Here is a 24930-nt window from a genome sequence, read left to right as displayed (position 1 = left end):
GTACTTGATAGAAAATCAGTAGGTCTCCCAAACAGAAACAAAGGGACCATATGAGAAAATAGACCTTTTAGATCTAACACTCCTTGGGGGATCAAATTTAGTCAACTTTCTAAGGATATGACTCAAGCAATAGTCAGGGACAAGTGTTAACTGAGCAAAGATAAAGCAATTACGACCCCCAAATCCAGGTGCTGAATTCAGAAAATAAAGAGATCTTATGCTCCTTTGGGAATAATATGGATGAAAGATGGAGGGAACCCGAGGAGGTAGAGCATTAGAGGGGAAGGATATCTCGTCTATCTTGGAGGCTTCACCAAAACAGTGCAAAATATAAAATTAAATAATTAATAAATTTTTTTGAGTTTTTTGGAGGTTTGTTTTTTAAGACCATTTTTGTTTTACTTTTTAAGTGCACACGGCTTTATTCAGGTATATAGTTATGCACTATAATGTAAAATTTCAGAGTTTTGTTAGTCTGCTTCTCCTTGTGTTGGAGAAATGACCTAGTGTGCTCTTCTAAGAAAATTTTGTTTACCCATTGATATTTCCATGGGTGAATTAGGTGATAATCTAATTTACGTACAAGTCCTGAACTGGGCTATATTTGTAGAATTCAAAATGAATGTATTTCTCTTCTCATCTTGTGGATTTATTTACATATTTAGATTTTAAATTGGAGAAGAAGCAATATCTATTTGTAAACTTTATTAATTGCCATTAAAAAATGTTTGCATCACTCTCCTCTTAGTTGATTGTCAAAGTAAATTATCTTGCCCTTTTTTTATCACTACAAAATATCAGTCCTCTGGGCAGTTACCAGAGAATAATATTGAACGTTCCGCTGGGAAAACAAAAAAAAACTGCCAAAAACCAAATTGTGAAAGAAAACTTTCCATGAAGGACAACCTAAATAATACTGCTTCTTGCTACTTCTCTAGATAGCTTTAATTTTATCCTTAGATCAAGCCAACCTTTACCGAACTGTTTATTTCCACTACATGGTTTGGTCCCCGGCAAAAATGATTTGAGTGGATTTCACTGTGTCAAGCCAACTCCTTTTATTCAGAGACACATAAAAGAAAGTTGTGTCTCCCCCAGTGGTGTTAGGGAAGCCACTTTCTACTATTTCACACTGAATCCCCTTTTAGGAAATGAATAATAGAAATGTCTCTGTCACTCAGTAAAAAAAAAAAAATTCCACTTAAATAAGTTTAAGGGGCTTTTCATGGATTAAAATATTTAATGCTATAAGGCAGTTAATATTAGTCTTCCTCTTTTAGAGATGAGGACTTTGAGAATCAAAGAGGTTGGAGCTGGGGCGCCTGGGTGGCTCAGTCCTTAAGCATCTGCCTTCAGCTCAGGTCATGATCCCAGGGTCCTGGGGTCGAGCCCCACGTCAGGCTCCATGTTCAGTGGGAAGACTGCTTCTCCCTCTCCCATTCCCCCTACTTGTGTTCCCTCTCTCGCTGTGTCTCTCTCTGGCAAATAAATAAATAACCTTTAAAAAAAAAAACAAAGAGGTTGTAGCTGACACATAATTAACAAAGGACGGAAAGAGAGGAAAGATCAGCACCAGAAACTTTGCGTTAATCGATCGTTACATTATACCACCTCTCCTATGTAGAGAAATTTTGAAAAACTTGCATTCTAAGAGTGTATCTTCCACAAGTGGGTGGAAGAAATACAATTAAATTTAAATACAATTAAATTAAATTAAAATTTAAATGTTTAGTTGGGCGGAATATTTTCTTCATTCAAAAGCAAATTTTCTGCATTTCTAAGTCAACTTGACTAAAATGCATTTTTCCCTTTTTAAAAAATTAATTAAGTATGAGTAGAAATTTCTGTAATGAAAGTATAGCTATGAATTGGGTTATCCTTATGGAATTCTAAATGGATACATTTCTGAGCTCATGGATTCATGTGTTTACCTAAGATTTTAAATTGGTGAAGCCATGTTCATTTGTAAGTTTAATATTATCATGGAATTATGAAATATCTTTTCCACCCATGATATCCTTAATTAATGTCAACCAATCACATAGCTTTGAATATCATCTGTGTATTGATGACTTCCAATTCTATTTTTCTAGTCTAGATATTTCTTCTAAGTCCCAGACACATATACTTACCTGACTGACCTAGCCCTTTGACAATGAATTGGTATCTCAACTAAATGTGGGAACTGTTACACTCTTGCTTTTGCCTCACAACCTAGAATGGCCTCAGCAGGCTTCACTATCTCTGTCAATAGTATCATTGTACGCTAAGTTATCAGGCCAAAAATCTTGATAGTATTCTCTTTCCCTTATACCTCCCTTCAGATCACCTGGTAAGCCTTCTTGGCTCCACCTCCTTAAAATATTTCAAATTCAACCACTGATCTCAACAGCTGCCTCATGAATTCATCATCTACATAACCATCACCAGCTGCATTGCTAATATATCTTCTCTAGTCATCTTCTACCTCCACTCCTACACCATCAGTCTTTCCTGCACAGTAGAAAGTAAATCGAATTATGACATTTTAAGGAAAACCTCTCCAATGGCTTCCCAATGCAACTGGAATAAAATCCAGTCTCCTTTCCATGGCCTCTAAGACCCTCATAAACTGACCGTGTCTACTTCCTCAAACTCATCTCCCTTCATTCTCCATTCATTTGTTTCCAGCCAAACTTGCTTTCTCTCATTTGAATATACCTAAGCATTTATTATTTCTTCTACTTAGTGTGCCCTTCCTACCAAATATTTCTGAGGTTTCCTCTTTATCATTACTCAGACCAAACTATGTGGCCCCTTGAGAATCCTTTCTTGACACTTTAACTAAAGTAACACCCTCCACCCCATCTTTACTTTCTCTCATGTTACCCTAGTTTACTTTCTCCATGTGACTAATCTGTCCTTGAAAATATCAGTCTGTTTACCTGCTTATGATGTCTATTCTCATGAACACATGAGCTCTGAAAATCTTGTTCACCAATAGATTCTCAGATGACTGCCTAAGCTGAAGCCTGGTATTGACAGTGTGATACATTGTAGAGTGCAAACTTCGAGGTGTGGCATAGATTGCTTAATCTATGTAAATCATTTGACATATAAATCTCTATATTTATCTATCTAATCTATAAATGCCAAAGTATATAATTTATCTATTTATGTGTTGCCTTTACTTGTAGATGGTGTCTTGATGTCTGGGAAATAATTTTAACTATATTTTTTAAAAATCTAAGATGTTTTGGGGCCCCTGGATGGCTCAGCCGTTAAGCGTCTGCCTTCGGCTCAGGTCATGATCTCAGGGTCCTGGGATCGAGCCCCACATCGGGCTCCCTGCTCGGCGGGGAGCCTGCTTCTCCCTCTCCCACTCCCCCTGCTTGTGTTCCCTCTCTCGCTGTGTCTCTCTCTGTCAAATAAATAAATAAAATCTTTAAAAAATCTAAGATGTTTTGGTGAAATAAAATAAGAACATTCTTCTTCATATAGTTTCCTATAGGAGGTATCCAAATTATTCAGGAAACCTCAGAGGGGCAATAATCAGGGAAAGAAGGTCAATAGGCAGAATTTGAAGGAAAGTGTATGATACTAAAATATAGAATAATTATATAGCCATCAAAGGTTGGCTCTCCAAGATATTCACAAATCAAAATTTCTTTTTCCTATGTTTTTGCACAACATCCATAGTCTTCTTTTACTGTGAATTACCACTTATTGGAACTTCCAAGTGCTGTAAAATGTAATGGATATAAAAATCAAAATAAATACCTTACATATCCCCAAAGGTCACTTGGTCCCAGTAACTGGTCAGATACCAAGTATGTATTATGTGAACTTGAAATAAAATAATCATTTAATGGATGATTCATATCTTGATAAACTTTTCCACAATCAGTTTTAAGTATTTGACATTCAGGTGAACCCATGTATCTTATAAAACCTTCAAATGACATCTGGTGTGCTCTCTTAACTATAAAAAATAAATTAAAGGGATGCAGAAATATCATTAACTGTATAAAAATTACATCTCATTTTAAAATTTATTCTATAGTAGAGCATGTTTCTAAAATATTCATTTAGAATTAATATTGATACTATTTCTAATTTTTCTGTGGAAACAATTTTTTTCTAATGAATACCCCTAGTTCTTCTATATCAACATTCAAGTAGAGAGTATATTATTTAATTCATCTCTGATTTTTTAACGTTTTAAAATACGTATAAGAGGGGTGCCTGGGTGGCTCAGTCGTTGGGCATCTGCCTTCAGCTCAGGTCATGATCCCATGGTCCTGGGATCAAGCCTCGCATCGGGCTCCCTGCTCGGCAGGAAGCCTGCTTCTCCCTCTCCCACTCCCCCTGCTTGTGTTCCCTCTCTCACTGTGTCTCTCTCTGTCAAATAAATAAATAAAATCTTTAAAAAAAATACATATAGGAAAATACATATATCATAGGTCAATGAATTTCCATAAGCTAAACATCTAGATAAGCAGCACCCACCTCAAAAAACAAAACATTGCAGCACCCCAGAAGCCTGCCTTCTGCTAACTTTTCAGTTTCTCCCTCCTAACTGTATTCAGTGGTCTGGCTTCTAAACACCTAGATTAGTTTTCTCTGTTTTTTGTGCTTTATAGGAATGAATTCACACACTACGTATTTTTTTGTGGCTGATTTATTTTGCTCAACATTGTTTCTATGATTTATTCATAGCTGCATATAGTTAGACATTGTTTATTCCCATTGTTGGATAGTATTCCATTGTGTGAGTACACCACAATTATTTATCAATTTTATTCTTGAGGAGCAGTTAGATCATTTCCAGTTGGAGGCTCTTACAGAGAATGCTGCTATAAACAACCAGTAAATGTCTTTTGGTGCAAATATGTATACATTTCTGTTGGGTACATGTTTATGAATGGAATTGCTGGATCATTTGCATATTAGCATCTTTAGTAAACTATTGCTGAACTTTTATACTATTGGCATAACATTACCAAAATTATGTATTTAAGCAAAACACTGACTCTGGAATCAGACAGTTTTAGTTAAATCTATTTACTTGTTACACATTAAGCATGTTAGTTAACTTCTCCCTATCTTTGGGATGATAGTAATCATAGCTCCTATCCTTATATATTAGTTACATAAATTAGCTCTATCAATGCTAGTTGTTATTATTATTTTGTTATTCATAATTCAGTTTGTCTCAAAATAACAGCTGGTGTGAATATTCACTTTAAACTAGAGAGTGATCCTTGACAAAGAATTTTATTTCTGGGAATTTATACTATAGAAATAGAGACTCAGACAAAGATTGATATGCAAGAATGCTCGCTCACACTAGCGTTATTTATAAAAGCAAAATAAATGGGGGAGAAAACAAATTAAGGCTCAAAATATGATACAGTACTAAGCAGCAATTAAAGATAATGTATCAGAAAAAATATATAGTGACAAAAGTAAATGTTTATTACTTCATAAAAGTGAAAAAGCCAGCATTCAAAATGCTATTACAATTTTGGCTTAAAAAAATGAAAGCTAGAAAAGAATACATAAAATGTTTATAGGCAGGCAAACTCTCTGTTTGAAAGACATGAAAATTTAGGAGTATGGGAGCACATGGGCAAATGCATCATATATTGTAATAGTAAAGATTTGCATGAATTTATTCTTTTTTCTGGAGCAGTGATTGCTTTATAGCCCTTTTGAACTACTGAATAATTAAGTTAATATCTTTGATAATGAAATAGAAAACAAACAAACTCATTTTGTGCCCTTAAAAGCTACAAGATTGAGATGAGAGTTAATCTCATGGATATTTAAAAGATTTTATTTATTTATTTGAGACAGAGAGAATGAGAGAGACATAGAGCACATGAGAGGGGGGAGGGTCAGAGGGAGAAGCAGACTCCCTGCCGAGCAGGGAGCCCGATGCGGGACTCGATCCCGGGACTCCAGGATCATGACCTGAACCGAAGGCAGTCGCTTAACCAACTGAGCCACCCAGGCGCCCAATCTCATGGATATTTAAAAACCTCTTTTGGTGCATATCACGTACCAAAGTGGGATGAGATTGAGGAGCCAGCAGTATTTGGGACTATCCAATCATAATTCTAATTGGCCTTAATAAGTGATCAATAAGCATGTAAATGAAACACAAGGTCTTGGGTGTGTGTGAAAGTATCTGAGCCGGAGGGAGGCTCAAACGATGTAATGGATGAACAGTGTAGTATTATAGTTAAAATGCAAACACAGTTCCAAGATGTCACTGCCAACCATTTCATTATCCTTTTTTCTTTTTGATTTACCCCTGCAGGTAACGGTGCCAAAGTAATTTTTTTTTTTTTTTTTTTGAATACTCACTACTACATCAGTGCTACTCAAAGAGCTTATCTGTGGACTGGTTGTTTCCAGTCAGCAATTGCATAAAGAGCTTGAGCCAAAACATAAATCAATTCACTACTTCTTTAGAGAAAATTTTTGCTGTTAAAAAAAGAAGTAGACAGCTGAACTTATCAGGCATGCTTAGTGGTGTAGTTGTTTTACATCCTGGTGCAAGCTCTTTATCTTGTTGCAAACCTGCAAAAATTTTAATAGTGATCACACCAAACTCTTACTAGTACTGCATTCAGTCTTACCACTGCAACTCTCCAAAATCTTTTCATGACAGTGAGTCGTGGAGCCCAAATCCTAATTATGACCTGCAAGACAAACATGACTTGATCCCTGCTCATCTCCCAAATTCATCTTGCCCTCATTCTCCAAGTTCCAGCCACACTGTTCTCTTATTTCTTGAATTCTCCAACTCATGTCCAATACTTTTCTTCCCTTGACCTCAGAAACTTCTCCCATTTTGTCACATGACTAGTTCTTTCTTATCAATTTGGTGTCAGCTTAAAGGTCACATCCTCAGAATGGACCACCCTAAACACCCAACCCAGCTAGTCTTCCTGGGTTGTTTACTCTCTATCACGCACAGTACAGAGCATTCTGTGGAATCATCCTTTTATATATTTATTCATTGTCAGTCTCCTTCACACCCCCATCATTAACATAAGACCTACTTTGCCTTATTCTTCATAAGGCAGTATCCTCAGTCCCCAGAAGCAGACTTGGTTGCCACAAATAAATATTGGAATAAGTTATGAATATGTGACTCAATGAAGAAATGTTTGATTTTGTTAGAACCCATATTATCATAAACATTGGTACATAAACCAACTTTCAAATGAGGCAGAACTTGAACTTTCATACTTCCCTTGTTAAATAAATATTCTGAGCTATTTTATTAATTTGTGTAGGGCTAAACACTGCTTTAATGGTACTTTTACATAATTATGTGAATATTTTATTATATTATGTCTATTTTCATTTAAAGATACGCATAAGTGGAAAAAATGTGAAATGTTTTGCCCATTAAAAAGTGGGACAAAGATCAAAAATTATATGACACATGATTAGCTTAAATGGTCATTTAATTCAAACTAGAGGACTAAGGGTGCCTGGGTGGCTCAGTAGGGCTTCAGCTCAGGTCATGATCTCGGGTCCTGGGATTGAGCCCCTGTCAGGCTCCCCGCTCAGTGAAGAGTCTGCTTCTCCCTCTCCCTCTACCCCTGCTTCCACTCATGCTCTCCCTCTCTCTCTCTCTTTCAAATAAATAAAATCTTTTAAAAAATAAAATAAAATAAACCAGATGACTATATTCAAAAATGAAGGAAAATTTTTTCATGTTTATGAAACTTTATAGACAATTATGTATATAAACAATGAAGAAAGTAGTGATTTTATAATATTTTACTTTTTTCCTAGAATAGTTTTCACTTAGCTATTTAATACTTCCATATATTTTCAGTAGTATAATGTATAAATGTAGAAGACTATTACTTGGTTTTTAACTTATTAATGAAAATGAAGACTCTTTCATCACAGTACATGTAACAGAATCTCATCTTGCTTTCCATGCCTAAACTGGTCTCTGAACACTTAAGAGATATACCAAAGCAGTTTAAAAAAAAAAAAAAAAAAAGGAAGCTTGACAATGAAGTAGGAAAGAATGTAACTGTTTTCACAGTGCAGTTTTCTAAAAAGTATATATACAGTCTATAAAATATAGAAATAAAACTGCCAATATTTTACATTATCCAGAAGAAATCTGACCCATCCCAAAATTTTAACTTGATAACTGTAATTCATAAAAAAATACTGTGCATTTAGATATTTGAGAAAACTTTGAAATGTAAGCATACCTTCTTCAATAGGCTCATACTTTTGAATGATCTCAAAAGCAATATTTGTGGTCATGTCAAGTGCATACTGTTCTTGTATCAAAAATTGAAGCAGGTTTTTTTCAAAAAGAAATCTCTGGTTTCCAGAATATGTGTTGAAAATCTCAATAATTTCTTCTCTGTGTGCAATAATTCGATAAATTGATCTAAATTCTTCTATGGTGATTCTTCCTTGCTTCAGCCTGTCATTATCCTACTAAAAAAAAATGACTGGTGGGCTCACATTGTGAATATAAAAAATACACAAAATAAATAGTTTATAGAGTATTTGTGTAATATATATAACAACTAATACTTGAAAGAAGATGAATCTTACATTGGATTCTTATCTCAAATAAAATATATAGAACTGCATGAAATGATGCTGAAGTTGGAAAAAGGTAAGTGGAAAATACCACTTAAAACCCAGTGGCCAAAGATGTCCATCGACAGATGAATGGATAAAGAAGATGTGGTATATATATGCAATGGAATATTATGCAGCCATCAAAAGGAATGATACCTTGCCATTTGCAACGACATGGATGGAACTGGAGGGTATTATGCTGAGCAAAATAAGTCAATCAGAGAAAGACATGTATCATATGACCTCACTGATATGAGGAATTCTTAATCGCAGGAAACAAACTGAGGGTTCCTGGAGTGGGGGGTGGGGTGGGAGGGATGGGGTGACTGGGTGATAGACACTGGGGAGGGTATGTGCTCTGGTAAGCACTGTGAGTTGTGCAAGACTGTTGAATCTCGGATCTGTACCTCTGAAACAAATAATGCAATATATGTTAAAAAAAAAAAAAAGAAGAAGGTAGCAGGAGGGGAAGAATGAAGGGAGGGAAATCGGAGGGGTAGACGAACCATGAGAGACGATGGACTCTGAAAAACAAACTGAGGGTTCTAGAGGGGTGGGAGGATGGGTTAGCCTGGTGATGGGTATTGAGGAGGGCACATTCTGCATGGAGCACTGGGTATTATGCACAAACAATGAATCATGGAACACTACATCAAAAACTAATGATGTAATGTATGGTGATTAACATAACAAAATAAAATTTAAAAATTAAAAAAAAAATTTTTAAATAAATAAATAAATAAATAAATACTCAGACCAGAAAAAAAAAAAAAAAAAACAGTGGCCATAGTGGGAATGGAAAAATGTGTGGGAGTTGATGAGCATTCTAAATTGTCTTTCAATTATACGTTTCATTTTTCTCTTCCACTCTCCTTCAGTACCTTCTTACAGCCATGTGAGATGGTTTGTAATCCCATGCCACTGATACACATAAACATCAGAGTAAATCTGAGACATTCAAGGTCACTGTAAACTTCAGAATTTGCAGGGGTGGTAATAGCACTACAGTAACCACAGTAGCTACAGAGAATCTTGAGGAAGTGAAATGTACATTATCACTGAAGGATTGGGGGCAGCGACAAACAAGGTGGGTTCTGATAAGAAAGAGTGGATTCACCTGGCTTTTCTGGAAAATTCATGTTTGAACTTTATGAGATGGAAACAAGAAAGTGGGCTGTGTCCAATTATTAAAAGCATCAGAAATAGTGTGAGGTTCTGAGTAGGAAAATGAGTAGCAGAAGTAAAAGTGTAGAATGACCAGTTGGGCGTGACCAATTGGAAGTGACAGAGAACTGCAGGGTGGAACATAAATTAAACTCTCTGAGCTTCATATTCTTCATCTGAAAAATGGCATTTTTCACTACCTATGTCATCAAGTTGCTGTGAGGACTGCAAATATACAATAAATGGTTGTTCTAGATATCAATGTATTGCTATGTCTTATCAAGTTCTGCTTCCCTCACATCATCCAGCCTAGTGTCTCATCTTTTGCACTTTTGCTCATAAAATGAACCCCTACGGTACAACAGCAAAAGTTCAGTGGTAGACCAGACAGTTTGATATGAGGGATCCAAGAAGCAGTCTGAGCTGGGAATTGAATATGAAGAGTATCAGGTTAGTTCACAAAGGAATGTGAATCCATGCGTATGGGGCAACATGAGGAAGCAGGGACTGGGATGAAGCCCCAAATGGGAATGAGATGAAGATAAGCTTGGGAGAAAAGCTGGGATCTGTTCTTGGCAAATTGGGCCCAGAGCTCATTCAACAATAATAGCACCTTAAAATTATATAATCTTAAAGTAATTCATGTTATCAATTATCTTTGTAGACTAACAAGATTCAACTTACTATTTTTAAATTCTGTATTAAAGTCAATGTCATAGAATTAAATTTATTTTATTTTAGCCCCATCCCACTCATAATTTGTTATATGATCTTTAACAAGCCCATAAAAATCAAGTGTCCCTGTAATTCCCACAAATTTGGTTATATAATTGTATAAATTAAAAATTACAGTCCTATTAAGTAGCAGTATAAAATAAAATACATTATCCACTAAGTGATGAAAGTTTTATTACTTTCAAGCAAGGTTTAAACTTGGCCATCTGACTTGCTCTGTTTTGTTTTTCCCAAAAGATCAAAGTTGTCATCTGATACTAGAAAGAATTAGAGATGTAAAGTTCAAACAAAATTCCACAAATCCAAATAACTGCTATTTGATCCAACCCAAAGGAGTTAACAGTCAAACACTAATTAAATTACCAAAAAATAAAAACCACACAGAATAGATGAAAATTGTATTACTGAAGATGGGAAATTTTAATTTTAGTAGAAAGAGAGAAGGAAAAGGAAAGCAAAGGAAGTCAGTAATGATGGAGCCTGGATAACGAAATCAGCAGCAGGGAAAGCGGGAAAAAGGAAAGCGATAAGCAAGAAGGATTCAAATCTGAGTACTGACACACATAATAGTATCAAAACTGATAGATTACCAATGTATAAATTTAATATCTCCCCTGTAGGAGGAAACTGGGGCTCAGAAATCTTAGGTCAATTGTCCCCAGTCCCACAGGCATGGTAGACCAGGATTTGAACTAACTCCAAAACCACACAGAGGAACAGCAGGAAGAAAGACATGTCAATACACCATCATGCATATCGACAGTATATAAGTAGAAATAAATTGTGTAAAATACAAATCTGATCCTTTCAACCACCTGTTAAATTGCTCAGTATTTCTTTTTTGTCTTCAAGACAAAACCCAAACTGTATCGTGTTGGCATCCAAGGTCCTTTAAGATGTCATTGATGGTGTCTGCTCTAATCCTTTTCTTTCTTGCACCTCACACTTTTGGTGCTCTGAATTAGTTACAGTACAAATACCAAACTCTCTTGCTATTGCATAGGCTGTTTCTTCTGTCTGGAATACCCTTCTTTCACTTCCTAACTTACTAATTTTTACTAATTCTTGGAAAAGTATCCTCCTCTAGAAGTCTTCCCAAATGTTCCTTTCTGTCTCCCCCAGGCCACATCAGATAGCCCACCTCTGTTTTTTTTTTTTTATAAGACTCTGAATCTTCTTCTATCATAGAATTTATTACACTGGAATGAAAGCCTTTTTTTTTCTAAATCCCTTCTAGAATTGCCTTGAACAGGAAGTTTGCCATTTGCTTCTTGTACTCTTAGTACTTAAAAGAATAAAAGAATGCCTGACTGAAGGTATTAAGAACATGATCTAACACCTAAACAGTTTTACAATTCTGGTGAAATACGTGCATTTAACTGGATAAAGAGTTAACATATCCCTAAACCTAGGAAGAATAGGAAAATATATTTTTAAATACATATTACCAAAAATATGCAAAATCTTGGGCCCCACTTCAGGGAATACTACAGCTTTTAAAAATGTTACATATTAATAATTTATAAATACAGCATAAAACAAGAGTAATGAAGCCATTTTTCTCTTGTTTAAAAAAAATTCATTAAGTGGTTAGTCTCTACAAGGCATTACAAAAAGAACTTTACCAAACAACCCATTCAATGTTTATGTATAATTTAAAAGTATATGTCTTACCTTAAGACCATGAACACCATGAAGGTAGATATTTTATTCTTTTTATTCCCAATGCCTAGTACTGGACCTAGCCTAGCATAGGACATTAGTGACTGTATGTTTGAATGAATGGTTGAAAACATGAAGATAAAAGAACATATTAAAATGATTCTATTGATATTCTGATAGTATGCTTTCAGAAAACAAAATTAAAGCTTTTCTTGTAACCATTTTCCCTTGCTCAATTTGCTAGTAAAAAGATGAAGTGTCACTTAAAATAATGACCTCACAAGAAATTTGATCTATCGAAAGACAGAATTCCCTTTTAAATTAAGATGAGGTGTTTCAATTTGTCTCCAAAATTACACTAAAAACAGAGTATTCAAAATATATCACAGGAAATGATATGATTTGCCACCTTTTTCCCCAAACTCTGACATACTAATTTACACTGCTTAACAACTCTGTCTTCTCTCTGTCTTCCCTTTCTTCCTAACTAAATATATGAATCAGAAATGAAATAGAGTAGTAAGGATGTAAAGGCAACACCTTATCAGTGCCCCCTGGGAGCTCATATTCTAGAAAAGGAAAGCTGACATGAAAGTGTTAAAATGGACACTTTACACACAACAGAAAAAGAAAGTTGGGCAATTCCTCTTGGAGACAAAAGGTCTTCATAGAAGAGGTGATCCTGGAGCTGAACTTTCATTGAGAAAGAAGATGGTTGCCCGAAAGTGAAGAGGAAAAGGGTTATTCTAATTGTTGGGATCAGAGCAAATAAAACACATGACAGTACAAAACAGGAATGTGATTAGAGAGGATGTTAGTGAAGCTGCAGTGAGAGATAAAGGTGAAGTCAAAATTGCATCCTAGAGGCCCCTTGGATGCCACACTGAGGCTCTCAGACTTCATTCTCAACCAGTGACTGACTGATGAGCTTTAATGAGGGAAATCATGTAGATTTTGTTTTAGAAAGATCATTCTGACAGCTACATACAAGGTAGGATTAAAAGCAAGGAACCAGTTTATAGGGCTATTCTAACTTTAATGGACATATAAGTCACTGAGGGACTTGTTAAAATGCAGTCAGCTTCAATATGTCTGATTCTGTGTTTCTAACAAGTTCCCAGGGGATGCAAGAGATGCTAGTCTGAGGAGCACACTTTGAGTAGCGAGCAGTTGGAGACCAATTGACTTTGTGTAGGAATAAAATAGCCCTTAAAAGATTTGAAAATTTGATGTAAAGGTAAAGTAAGAGAAAGAGTCTGGGACTCTCTCGGGTTTCTGGCTTGGATAACTGAGAGAATAGTGCTGCCATCTTCAAGAAAAAGGAAGACAGTTTTGAAAGGAAAGATGGTTTATCTTAAATATAATAAACGTGAAGTATCTTCACCCAAACCAAGAGAGCCAGGAGACAATTAGTTGGGATGGGAAGTGAGGATTGGTGTATTATAGGAGAAAACACAAGGATTTTGCAGGCAGACAGACCCAGATATGAGTTTCCACAGTAATATGACATAAACAAATTAAATCAACATTCTTATCCTCTATATCTCTATGTGTAAAAAGAGACTAATAACAATTTCCTTGGATGTACATTGAAATAATGTATGCAAAAACCTAACACAAGGCCTAGAATATGGCAGGTGATGAACAAATAGTAGCATGTACATGATAGAAAACTGTGTTCAAGATAGAAAACTTGTGCTTTGTTCCCATTAACGTGGTAATGAAAGTCATTGAAAGGCAATAAGGTGGTGACCCAGGAACCTCCAGAACTCACCTCCTCCCATGGACATACCAAATCTACAACTACATATGTGACAATTCCCTCTGCAAGAAATCCAAAAACTATTTGAGTGAACTAACTTCCCTTCATATTGGACAAAGGAGAAAAAATTCTGTATCAAAATAGGCAGGAGAGGCTGAGACACAATCTGTCCACAAACCTCACCCACAACATGGTGACATATAATTGGGAGAAAACCCACAACTCTCTGCTTCTCCCTGAGGAGTGAGGGGTTTGGACCCAACTTCTAGTGCCCCATCTTTTAAGACTTCCACTTGAGAGATAGGCTCTCAAAATACCTAGCTCCTAAAGCCAACTGGGGTTTGTGTCCGCAAGATCCACAAAGCTATAGTAAACCATTCTTAACAGTTCACAAGGACTCATGATGGCTATCCCCCTAGGGCTCAGCACGGAGGCAGCAGACTAACACAGAGTTTTTTTTCCCTGAAAGAGGCCTATGTGGTTATCTTAAAAGCTACAGCCTGAGAGTCATGCTTCTGATCCAACACAGGTGGAAAGGCAGACTACAATCTTCCCTAGAGACCAGGGAGGCCAGAAGGTACCGTCTTCGTGTTTCTCTCTGTCTCCCTCCAGATCACGAGTATCTCCCTGAAACAAGCATGTGCACACATCTGGCACTCCAGCTTTTGCAGCTGCCACTCAAAGGATGACAGCCTGGATCTGACAGCCAGTAGGGTTTGTGCTCACAGGTTCAGCAGAACTGTGGCAAAGAAAGCAAAAACCCTTGGCTAGTTGTCCCACTGGAGCTTGGTGCAGAGGGATTTACAGAGACACTCATTTCCAGTCTTTCCCTGAAAAAGGTTTATTTGTATACTTTAAAAGCTGCTACCTGGGGGATCGGGCTTCTAATCAGCCCACATCTAGGTGCTGACTGGGATCCTCCCCTTTGGAACACTGATAGGTCTTGGCATTCCCTCAATGACAGGGAGACACTAAGAATAAAGTAGGCTGCTTGGACAAAGTTTGAGAAACAAACAAAAGCTAAGGCTGAGCTGAACAGTAAGTTTCATCTTCTAAATGAGGCCACTCCTTCAAGACTGGTAGAGGTGGCTGTTCTATCTAAAGCACAGAAGCCAACACAGAGAGTAAAAGAAAATGAAGAAACAGAGGGATACGTTCCAAACAAAAGAACAAAATAAACAGAAACAGACCTAAATGAAACAGAGATAAGAGATTTACCAGATAAAGAATTCAAATAATGGTTATAAACAATATGAAAATTACTCAAAAAATTAAAAATAGAACTAACTACCATATCATACAACAATTCCACTTCCTGATATTTATTCAAAGGAAACAAAATCACTATTTTGAAAAGATCTCTGTACCTCCATGTTTATTACAGCATTATTTACAATAGCCAAGAGATGGAAGCCACCTAAGTGTCTATCAACAGATGAATAAAGAAAATATGAATAAGATATTACTCTGCCATAGAAAAGAAGGAAATTCTATAATTTGTGACTTCATGGATAAACCTTGAGGCCATTATGTCAAATGAAATAAGTCAGAGAAAGACCAATACTAAATTATCTCACTTATAAGGGGAATCTTAAAAAAACTGAACTCATAGAAACAGAGAACAGATTGATGATTACCAGAGGCAGGGCTGATGGGGTGGAAGAAATGGGTGAAGGTGGTCAAAAGGTACAAACTTCCAATTATAAGATAAACAAGTACTAGGGATGAAATGTACATGATGACTGTAGCTAACACTGATACAGCATATATAATAATAAGTTCTGGGGATATAACACACAGTTTGGTAACTAAATTAGCAATACCGTATTGCATATTTGAAAGTTGCTACAAGAGTCATCTTAAAAGTTCTAATCACAGGGCACCTGGGTGGCTCAGTTGGTTAAGCGACTGCCTTCGGCTCAGGTCATGATCCTGGAGTCCCGGGATCTAGTCCCACATCGGGCTCCCTGCTCAGCGGGGGGTCTGCTTCCCCCTCTGCCCTCTTCCCTCTCATGCTCTCTGTCTCTCATTCTCTCTCTCTCAAATAAATAAATAAAATCTTTAAAAAAAAAAGTTCTAATCACAGAAAAAGAAATTTGTACCTATGTGAGCTGATGGATATTTACTAAATTTATTGTGGTAATCATTTTTCAATATACACATATGTCAAATCATCATGTTGTACACCTGAAACTAATACAATGTTGGATGTCAATTATATCACAATAAAACTGGAGAAAAAAGAAAAGTTAATAAAATTGTTCAGAATAGTATATAAAGTAAAAATAAATAAAATTAAGAACTCAACTTTAAGAGAAGAGCAAAAGAAAAAATGATGGCAGGACAGATGAAAAAGGAATGATCAGAAATTTAAAAGAAAACTAGGAGAGAGTGATGTCATAGAAGTCAGAATGGGGAGTAGTTTAAGAAAAGAGGGATAAATAAAATGCAGAGAGAGCCTAACCATTGTATTTACCATTTTAAAAAATTGAGGTTTTCAAGGTAGGTGTAAAGGCAAAATTTATTGCAATGAATTATCGAAGTGGAGAAAGAAATGTAAAGGATTCTTTCAGTTTATCTGCTAAAGGAGAGAATGTAGTGTTTAGAAAAGGATATGGAGCTATTTGTTTTTGAGATAAAAAATAAGCTTAGACTGTGGAGGACCAACTAAGGTAGGAAATCATAAACCAAACAAAAATATAAGTGGCTGAGTTGACACAAGTTTCATATTTGTAAGGCAGAGGCAGCAGAGATATACGTTCCCTCCTCTCTCTACCTTTTAACTCTCAAACCACTCTACATTGCTGCCAGATTTATCCTAAAATTTTCACAATTTCCCTACTCAAAAATTTTCAGTGGCTACCCATTGCCTATAACAGTAAATCCAAATTCCATAGCCTACCACTCAGGATTTTTGTCATCTGGCCATGCCTAGCATTTGCAGCCATTTCTCACCACTCCCTTCATGCATCCTACATGCAAGTCATACTTCATTACCTTTTACTCCCCGAGCACTTCTCACACTGTACTCTTACACATACTGCTTATTATTCTTCAAGGGCCAACAAGAATGCTTCCTCTACAATGGCATCTTTTATAGAAGCCCACGTTTGAGTCTCTGTCTCCTCAGATTCCCTGTATGTATTACCTATGAAATTTATTATAATCTACATATAAAATAGTAATTTCTGCATTTCCTCTCCTTCTAATGAGAGAAAGAGAGCACTTTATTAATTTTTTACAATCCATAGTTTCTAACAGAGTGCCAAGCACATACTATAGATTTAATAATGGCTGTTAACTGCTTAGAGAATTTGAAAACTTAAGGTAAGCACAATTATAACATGAATTCTTAAAATTAAGAAAGATGCTATTTCATACTCAACCAACAATCAAGAAGGTAGTCTCAGGCTAGCAATGTGTATTGAAATGACACATGGTATTTCCTATAAAATATCTTGCACACTACAAATTAAAGACAATGATTTAAAGTAATAAAGATTTTTTAATAAAGGGATTAAAAAATCTTAGGGAATTGCTCTTCAAGTCATGACTCAATAATTAATTTTGTAAAATGAAATTTAGAATATTTTTCCAAGGTCATAAATGTACATCTTCTTTACTTAAATTTCATGGTAAATATTTACCCAATAAGGAAATAAATTCACATCATAATTTATGCCAGCTTCTTAAGAAATCAATAAACATAAGGCAATTTTCTATATTTTTTGAACAATTATGATTGTTATAGCTTCAACTAATATTTGTTGAGTGTTTACTCTTTGCCAAGCCTACTATTAGACACATTCACAAATAATATTTAATATTCAGCACAATCCTGCAAGATAACTGTATCAGTATCCCCATTCTGCAGATTACGATGTTTGCTCAGAACAACTTCTGGGTTGCCAAGTCCTACACAGTTAAGATCTAGTGGAGTAAAGAGTCTCCATGCCCATTGAGCTTGCCAATAACAATAGCCCTGAAACTCTAGAAGATTTTGGTCATCAAAATAAGATTCATCATGATTCATTTTATTTACTCTGGCTACAAGCTGTACCCATGAAGTGTAGAAAGACAGACAACAAAAGTTGAAACAAAACAGTCCAATGTTTAAGAAGCCTAATTTTTAACTATCCAGAAAATTTAGTAGGCCAATACACCTTCCCTAGCATTCTATTTAATTAACATTTTAATGCATATATGGCAATTTAGCCTAAGACAGCAAAGTATTATTTATTAAAGGGCCTAGGGGAATTATTTTAATAGATAAAGATTGCTTATCCAGATCATCAGCCCTGTTTATATACAATGTATGCTTTAAATTATTTGAGGTCATTTGAAAGGGGCTTTGAAGAATTCTAAGCAACCTCTGCCCCTCTAATTTTTATAATTCACATTGTTTTCATAGCCACTCCAAAAAGGTTTTGCTAAACAAAATAGACCTTCATTCCTGCCATGTCCAAATAATCATCAGTTTCAATTAATGAGCTACTGCCTTACTTGTTATAACTGCTGCACATTCGACATAATACTTTTAAATATGGCATGCATTTTACTCAAGTGCATTTCAGACACATATCTTTATTTTGCAGATAATTCAAAGCAACCTGATAATCACTGAATAAGATTTATCATATTTCACATTTGATGGAGATTTAATACATTACCTCTACATTGTATTACGTGTGAATTTTATTAAACTAGAAAGTACATAATTGTTTCTCCCTTTGAGTGACACTACTGGGGGAAAATTCTACATGTAAAGATCTTTCACAAAAACTTACGTTCTTCAGGTATGGTATTAGACATGAGTTGATTAAAATCCTGATAGCTTATGGCAGCATATACTGCTTGCATTCATAAATACAACCTGAAACCCGTCTTTTACTGCAATCTCTTAAGAAGTACAGCTTTTTTTTTAACCTCCTCTTTGTGATTTGTAAACATGGGGGCTAAATCTTATTGAGAAAAGTACTTGATGGGGGGCTGCTCTCCATGGTCTCCCATGTCTCTGCAAGTTTCTGAGCAGAGGCACCAACACTTTCTTCAGAACTAGCTGTTGAAAGATGTTTGCATAACGAGAGATAGTATCTCCTTCCATAGGAAAGAGCAGGTTTACTGTGCATGATAAAAGATTGGGTTTCCTTAAGCTTGAGGTCCTTCTCTGGTAACTCAATCCGCTGCATGTGCATGTGTCAATTGGCCCTCTTCACATCAAGCTTTAGGAACTGAGGCTGGGAGAAATGGCACCAAAATGCTGATGCTCTTTCAGTTGCTATTTTTGTGAGTAACAAGTTATTTTCCCTGAACCAGAAACATGCCTCTGCCATCATCCATGAAATTATAGGCTAATTGGTTAGCTTGCAAGTAGATAACACAAGCTTCACAGTTTGCAATAATGGTAACATTTCAACATAGGTTGTTATCTGGGTAGTCTATTTCAAAAAACACTATCAGCTTCAGGATTTCTATCTTCCTAACTATCTAGATTGGCCAATCTAGTATTCTTGCCTGATTCGCCAAGAAATTTGCCATCTTCCTAAGGCAAACTCAGCTGAATGCTTGACTTCTTCTCTTGTACTTACCATCTTTCCCTCTGTCCTCTAGTGAAAGAATTGAGTCAGGTTCCCTCCCTAGTGGTTCTTCTTCAAACAAAAAGAATTTGGGGCATGATTTTCTACTTTGATGTGAGTTAAATGCCATTTTTCTCAATATTACTTATTCCTTCTATAAATTATTAAGATCTAATCCATTTACCATTTCATCATTTATATGATTTTGATCTAATCATATGAGCAATCCTAATCTGTGAACATTCCTATATTCAGCTTATAGTACTAAATTAATAATCTGGTATTATTTCAAATTTTATTAATAGTTCATTTTACCACCTACCTAAATTCTCTCCTTCTTGATTATAAACATATTTAGCATAATTAATTGCTTTAATTCTTAAGAGACTGATTTTTCATATGTATTTTCTGCAGAAAGCATCCAAGTAGCTATTGACATTTCCCAATATTGAATCAAGCCCTTCCTAGGATGGGGTAGACAAGGAGCGGATATCATCTCACCTTGAAAACAGATTTCACATGAATATAATTGCACGGAATATCTAATTTTTCAAGTAATCTGTAAGTTTTTTCTACGTTAATTTTTCCACCTTTAAATTCATCCCGAATCTTTGACAAAAACCATGTACGAAGCACAAAAAAAGAAGTTAAGGAAATTCTCACAGAAAATCATTAAGTACTTAAAATGCCTAAAGAAGTATTTTATTTCTATTCAGTTTAATGCTTTTATTTTTATTTTTAAGGGATAGTCTATTTTGTGCTCAAGGGACAAGATAATTCTATAATAAATATTTAAAACAAAACTAGGTAGGTACTATTCTGTAGTAAAGGTATGAAAGGGCATATATAACACAATAAAAAGTACAGGTAAAGAATAAAAATAAACATTTGAGAAATCAAGTTATTATTGGGGAAATATAGTCTGTTTCTTGAAGACATGGACTTGGGGAACAGCTGGGCTTCAAGATCTCCCTGTCACTTGACCTGTTGCTCAGCTTCACTTCCCTTGTCTGAAAAGTGAGCAAATTAATACTTAGGAAGGTGGGGGCATTAAATGAGTTCTTAACATATTATTGAACACAGTTTCTGTTACTGAGTGTTTAATACATAGTTATCATGCCTGATATTAGTTAACATTAGTTAACTGTCCAGCTACACACACACACACAAACACATACACACAAACACACACACGCAAAAAAAAAAAAAGCAACACTTTTAAGTACCATCAAAAAGAGTTAAAAATGCCACGCTGAGTGTGTATATTTGGTATGAATGAAGAAACTAAAACAACTTTACTTATCATATACAAATAAACTACAAAAATTAGGACACTTCAATTTGAAAAACTAAGGTTGAGAATTAATATGACATTTATAAAATCATGAAACGTTCAAAAATCCACTCAATTTCAGATTGTTAAAGCTAATGAAAGCCCTTAAATGTAATGGCTATGACTTAATATGGCAAAACTCATGTTCTTATAAGAAAAAGACAGGAAGCTAGGGAAATTCAGAAAAGCTTAGGATGGATGGAAGGAAGCAGTTTATACTTAAATGAGAGAGGCTTAACTTCATGACCCTTCAAAAAGAATGAGAGGAGAATCAAGTAAAGGGGATAAATCAAGAGAAAGAAGAGAAAAGAGGAAGAGAAAGGACTTCTGAGTGGATATTTGTTCTCCATATTTTCATGACCTCTTGTTCCGTTTCTCCTCGCTTAGAAGTCTCTCCCCATTACGTGTTGTCACAGGTTCCACATATAGTTAACTCTGCCCTTTTGCAGTAAAGGAATTTCTTGATATTCATCAGCCTCTGCCCCTTTTCTAGGGAGAAAGCAGAAAACACAGAGTGGTTTGTGCCCTTGTTTTTTGGAGATAGCTTAAATCCCACAGAAACCATATGCAAGGTGTGCACCCTGCACTTCACTGCCCTTGAAAATTTCTGTCTTCTTGTTATGTTTTGATATCTTCAAACCCTCAATGTTTATAAATGCAGCATCCTCTGCTCTTTGGCATTTTTCTATCAACTGCCTTCCTATCTTGCTTTTATTTTTACTATTTTGTTGACCCCCCTGAAACTTCTCAGCATAATGTGCTTCCAGTGGGTTTGGGGTAACTATTCTGAGGGACTGAGGATTAAGCAATGCCACTGTGGTCCCCGAAGGTGCAAAGGGCTGCCAAACACTCTCTAGAAACTCTGGGCTCTCTAGAAACACTTCTCTAGATCCCTGGCAACATAGAGATCCCTGGCAAGACCGAGACACACCACTTTTGAAGAAGGCTGTTCAGGAGGTTAAGTTCTTAAAATCTTCAAAATATGTACAGCTGGTTGGCTGGGTCCCACGCTGTCAGGTGACTGTCATGTTTTTCTTTGGGTCTGAACACCCATTGTGATATCATCAACAGTTCCGCACTTCATAGAGAAAGCTTCTTTATGACTTCATCAGGAGACTCAGAGCTTGCCAAACAACCTGTTTTCATGGTTAGACATAGTAATCTTAAGCTTGAATGTTTAACACCTTGATGGGAAAGGTGTATCATGGAATGTTTTCTCATCCTTTGAACACTCTTTATTTCAGAAGCTTTGCTTCTGCTGCAACCAAACATGTCACTTAGCGTTCTGAGTAGGAAAGAGAAAGAAAGAGTAATTCGCAGACTGTTAATACAGGCTCCTCCAGGGGAATTTGTTAATGCCTTTGATGATCTCTGTCTGCTTATCCGTGATGAAAAACTTATGCACCATCAAGGTGAGTGTGCAGGCCACCAACACTGCCAAAAATATTCTGTGCCACTCTGCATCGATGGAAATCCAGTACTCCTGTCTCACCACAATGTAGTGGGTGACTACCGATTTTTTGACTATCAAAGCAAACTTTCTTTCAAATTCGACCTGCTTCAAAACCAGTTAAAAGACATCCAAAGTCATGGAATCATTCGGAATGAGACAGAATACCTAAGAAATGTTGTTCTGTGTGCCTTAAAACTGTATGTGAATGATCACTATCCAACAGGAAATTGCAACGTGCTGAGAAAAAGTGTGAAAAATAAGGAGTTCTTGATTGCTTGCATTGAGGATCACAGCTATGAAACAAGAGATTGCTGGAATGGCCTTTGGAAATCAAAGTGGATTTTCCAAATAAATCCATTTCTAACCCAAGTAACAGGAAGAATTTTTGTGCAAGCTCACTTCTTCAGGGCTGTCAACCTTCATATTGAAATCTCCAAGGATCTGAAAGAAAGCTTGGAAGTAGTTAACCAAGCTCAACTGGCTTTAAATTTTGCAAGGCTTGTGGAGGAGCAAGAGAATATATTTCAAGCTGCAGTCTTAGAAGAACTACAGGAGTTATCCAACGAAGCCCTGAGAAAAATTCTACGAAGAGATCTTCCAGTGACCCGCACTCTTATTGACTGGCAAAGGATACTCTCTGACTTGAATCTGGTGATGTATCCTAAATTAGGATATGTCATTTATTCAAGAAGTGTGTTATGCAACTGGATAATATAAAGGATTGCTCCTGGTAATGGTCTCCACCTGATTTCTTTGTGTTTCTGGGAGTGGTGTTGGTATTTTCCTAAAGTTGAGAAGCTACTAGAGATGCTTATCAGTTGACAAGTGCAAGTTTAAGTTAGGGAAAAGTATAACAAATAATTTGACTCAGGGAATATTAACCAATAAGGCAAGAAGAACCTAAAACAGTTCCATAGAATGTAGCACCCAGAAGTATTATAAAGGTGGCCAGGGTTAAGGCTCTGTGTGTGTGTGTGTGTGTGTGTGTGTAGGAATGACCTTTGACTTTCTTTGTAACTAGAGAAGGTATGCAAATGAAAGTCACTCTGCAAGTGATACTTTACATAACTCAATTCAGTCCTACACCAACCCGAGAGAGGGGATTTCAGTAAGTAACATTAGTGTTAGATATTCCATGAAACCAACAAATACCAAAACCTACCTCAGATGAAGAACTATTAGTAAACATGGATCCACTGCCCCCGTAGCTGCCCCTGCCCTCCAAGAAGTGGGATTACTCAAATCCCTGGGCTTTTCTGATAGCTAACATGGTCTTTGAAAAGTCAACTTGAAAAGCCTGACCTCTCAAGCTTATAGAGTCAAACTCTTGTGAAGTCATCACTATAAGCATTTATAAGTGCTTATTTCATGCCAGACCCTGTGCTAAATGATTTGCACACAATTTTTCATGATTGGGCTGGCGCTGGTAGTAACTCCATTTTATGTGAGAAGAATCTAAGATTTCAAGTTTTCTAATTCGTCCAGGCACAGAGTAAGTGACAAGGGTGTCTGACTCTGCTTTTAACCTCTAGAGGATGACCACTCTCCATAGAGGCTTGCTTCATTAAGAGTTGTGAGTTCTACAATGATTTAGGCAAGCACTTCACATAAAGGACACTTCCATAGGAACTGGAACTGGTGACCTGCTGTGTTTTAGCCAAGACAAATTACCTATTCAGTCACCCTATCACTATTCTCAGCAAGGTTACTGACCACTTGCCTCTGGTCTCAAAGAAGCCAAAATCTAAAGCTCTCCAATAAGATTGCAGAAGTGCAGTAGAAAGGCCCCATCCCCTGATTCTGACTGGCAAAATACTCCTACTTAAGAAACACTGGAGCAGACAAGATTAGAATTCCTAAAAGACCTTTCTACCTTAACTGGTGGTTCTTAGAGAATCTCAGGAGAATTACCTAGAGTGTATCTCTAAAAATACAACTTCCTAGTACCCATCCTCAGATTCTGATTTAGTAGGTTAGGAAATCTACATTTTAAACAATTACCAGAGATGACTCTGTTGCAAGGGATCCCAGGACCACATTTTAAGAAATATGGGTCCATCATAAAGTGACACATTTTATGCTTTCTATTTACTTAATTAAAATCACTTCTTATAAAACTATTGCCAGATGAAGGTCATGTCTTACTACTTCACTGGATTCACTACACACAGATCAAGGACATGCCTTCATCTGTTATGTTCAAAAGTTAAGGGAAACCTTTCTAAAGAAAAATAGCAAGGACAGTTGCTCTCATTGTACTGAAATATAAAATTTGAATTGATATTATGGTTATATATGTAGGTGATGATTTGCCAGAATGTTCCAAAATAGGACTCAATGGTTTATGGAACAATCACAGAAGCATTTAGCTCCCACTGAAACATGGGGTTTTTAAAATAATATTTATTGGTATGTCTGGATATAAAAAGTCACATGTACAAATCATAGAAAATGCTTGAGGTATAAAGCATTTTGGCATCTTTCTTGATTCAATTTTATGGAATTGTTTTAAATATTAAGAATTTACAACATATATAAATTTTTATCCTATTCTTTTTACATAACTCCTATATCATAAATATGGCCCCATGTCATTAAAATTCCTTGAGCACATAATTTTAATTAT

At 36.0% G+C, this 24930-nt stretch overlaps 2 protein-coding genes across 2 annotated transcripts in view; one reads left to right on the top strand and one right to left on the bottom strand.

Annotated features, from left to right (window-relative positions):
- Window positions 1-20148, bottom strand: part of PLCZ1 (phospholipase C zeta 1) — a 50487-nt gene extending 30339 nt beyond the window's left edge. The window contains 3 exon segments of the mRNA XM_035027866.1: window positions 3760-3961; window positions 8235-8466; window positions 20020-20148. Of these exon segments, the coding sequence (XP_034883757.1) occupies window positions 3760-3961; window positions 8235-8289 (257 nt within the window). The 5' untranslated portion in view covers window positions 8290-8466; window positions 20020-20148.
- A 1825-nt stretch (window positions 20149-21973) lies between these two features.
- Window positions 21974-23038, top strand: CAPZA3 (capping actin protein of muscle Z-line subunit alpha 3). The gene has a single exon (XM_035027865.1). It carries the CDS (start codon window positions 22122-22124, stop codon window positions 23019-23021), a length of 900 nt encoding a protein of 299 aa, XP_034883756.1. The 5' UTR covers window positions 21974-22121; the 3' UTR covers window positions 23022-23038.
- The last annotated feature ends 1892 nt before the right edge of the window (window positions 23039-24930 follow it).

Source organism: Mirounga leonina, unplaced genomic scaffold (genome assembly GCF_011800145.1).
Source record: "Mirounga leonina isolate KUSES-001 unplaced genomic scaffold, KU_Mleo_1.0 Mir_201, whole genome shotgun sequence".
Lineage (NCBI taxonomy): Eukaryota > Metazoa > Chordata > Mammalia > Carnivora > Phocidae > Mirounga > Mirounga leonina.
This window is presented reverse-complemented; position numbering and strand designations above follow the sequence as displayed.

Excerpts from the sequence above, each read along its gene's own strand:
- CAPZA3 (XM_035027865.1), top strand. The coding sequence starts at position 22,122 with ATGTCACTTAGCGTTCTGAGTAGGAAAGAGAAAGAAAGAGTAATTCGC.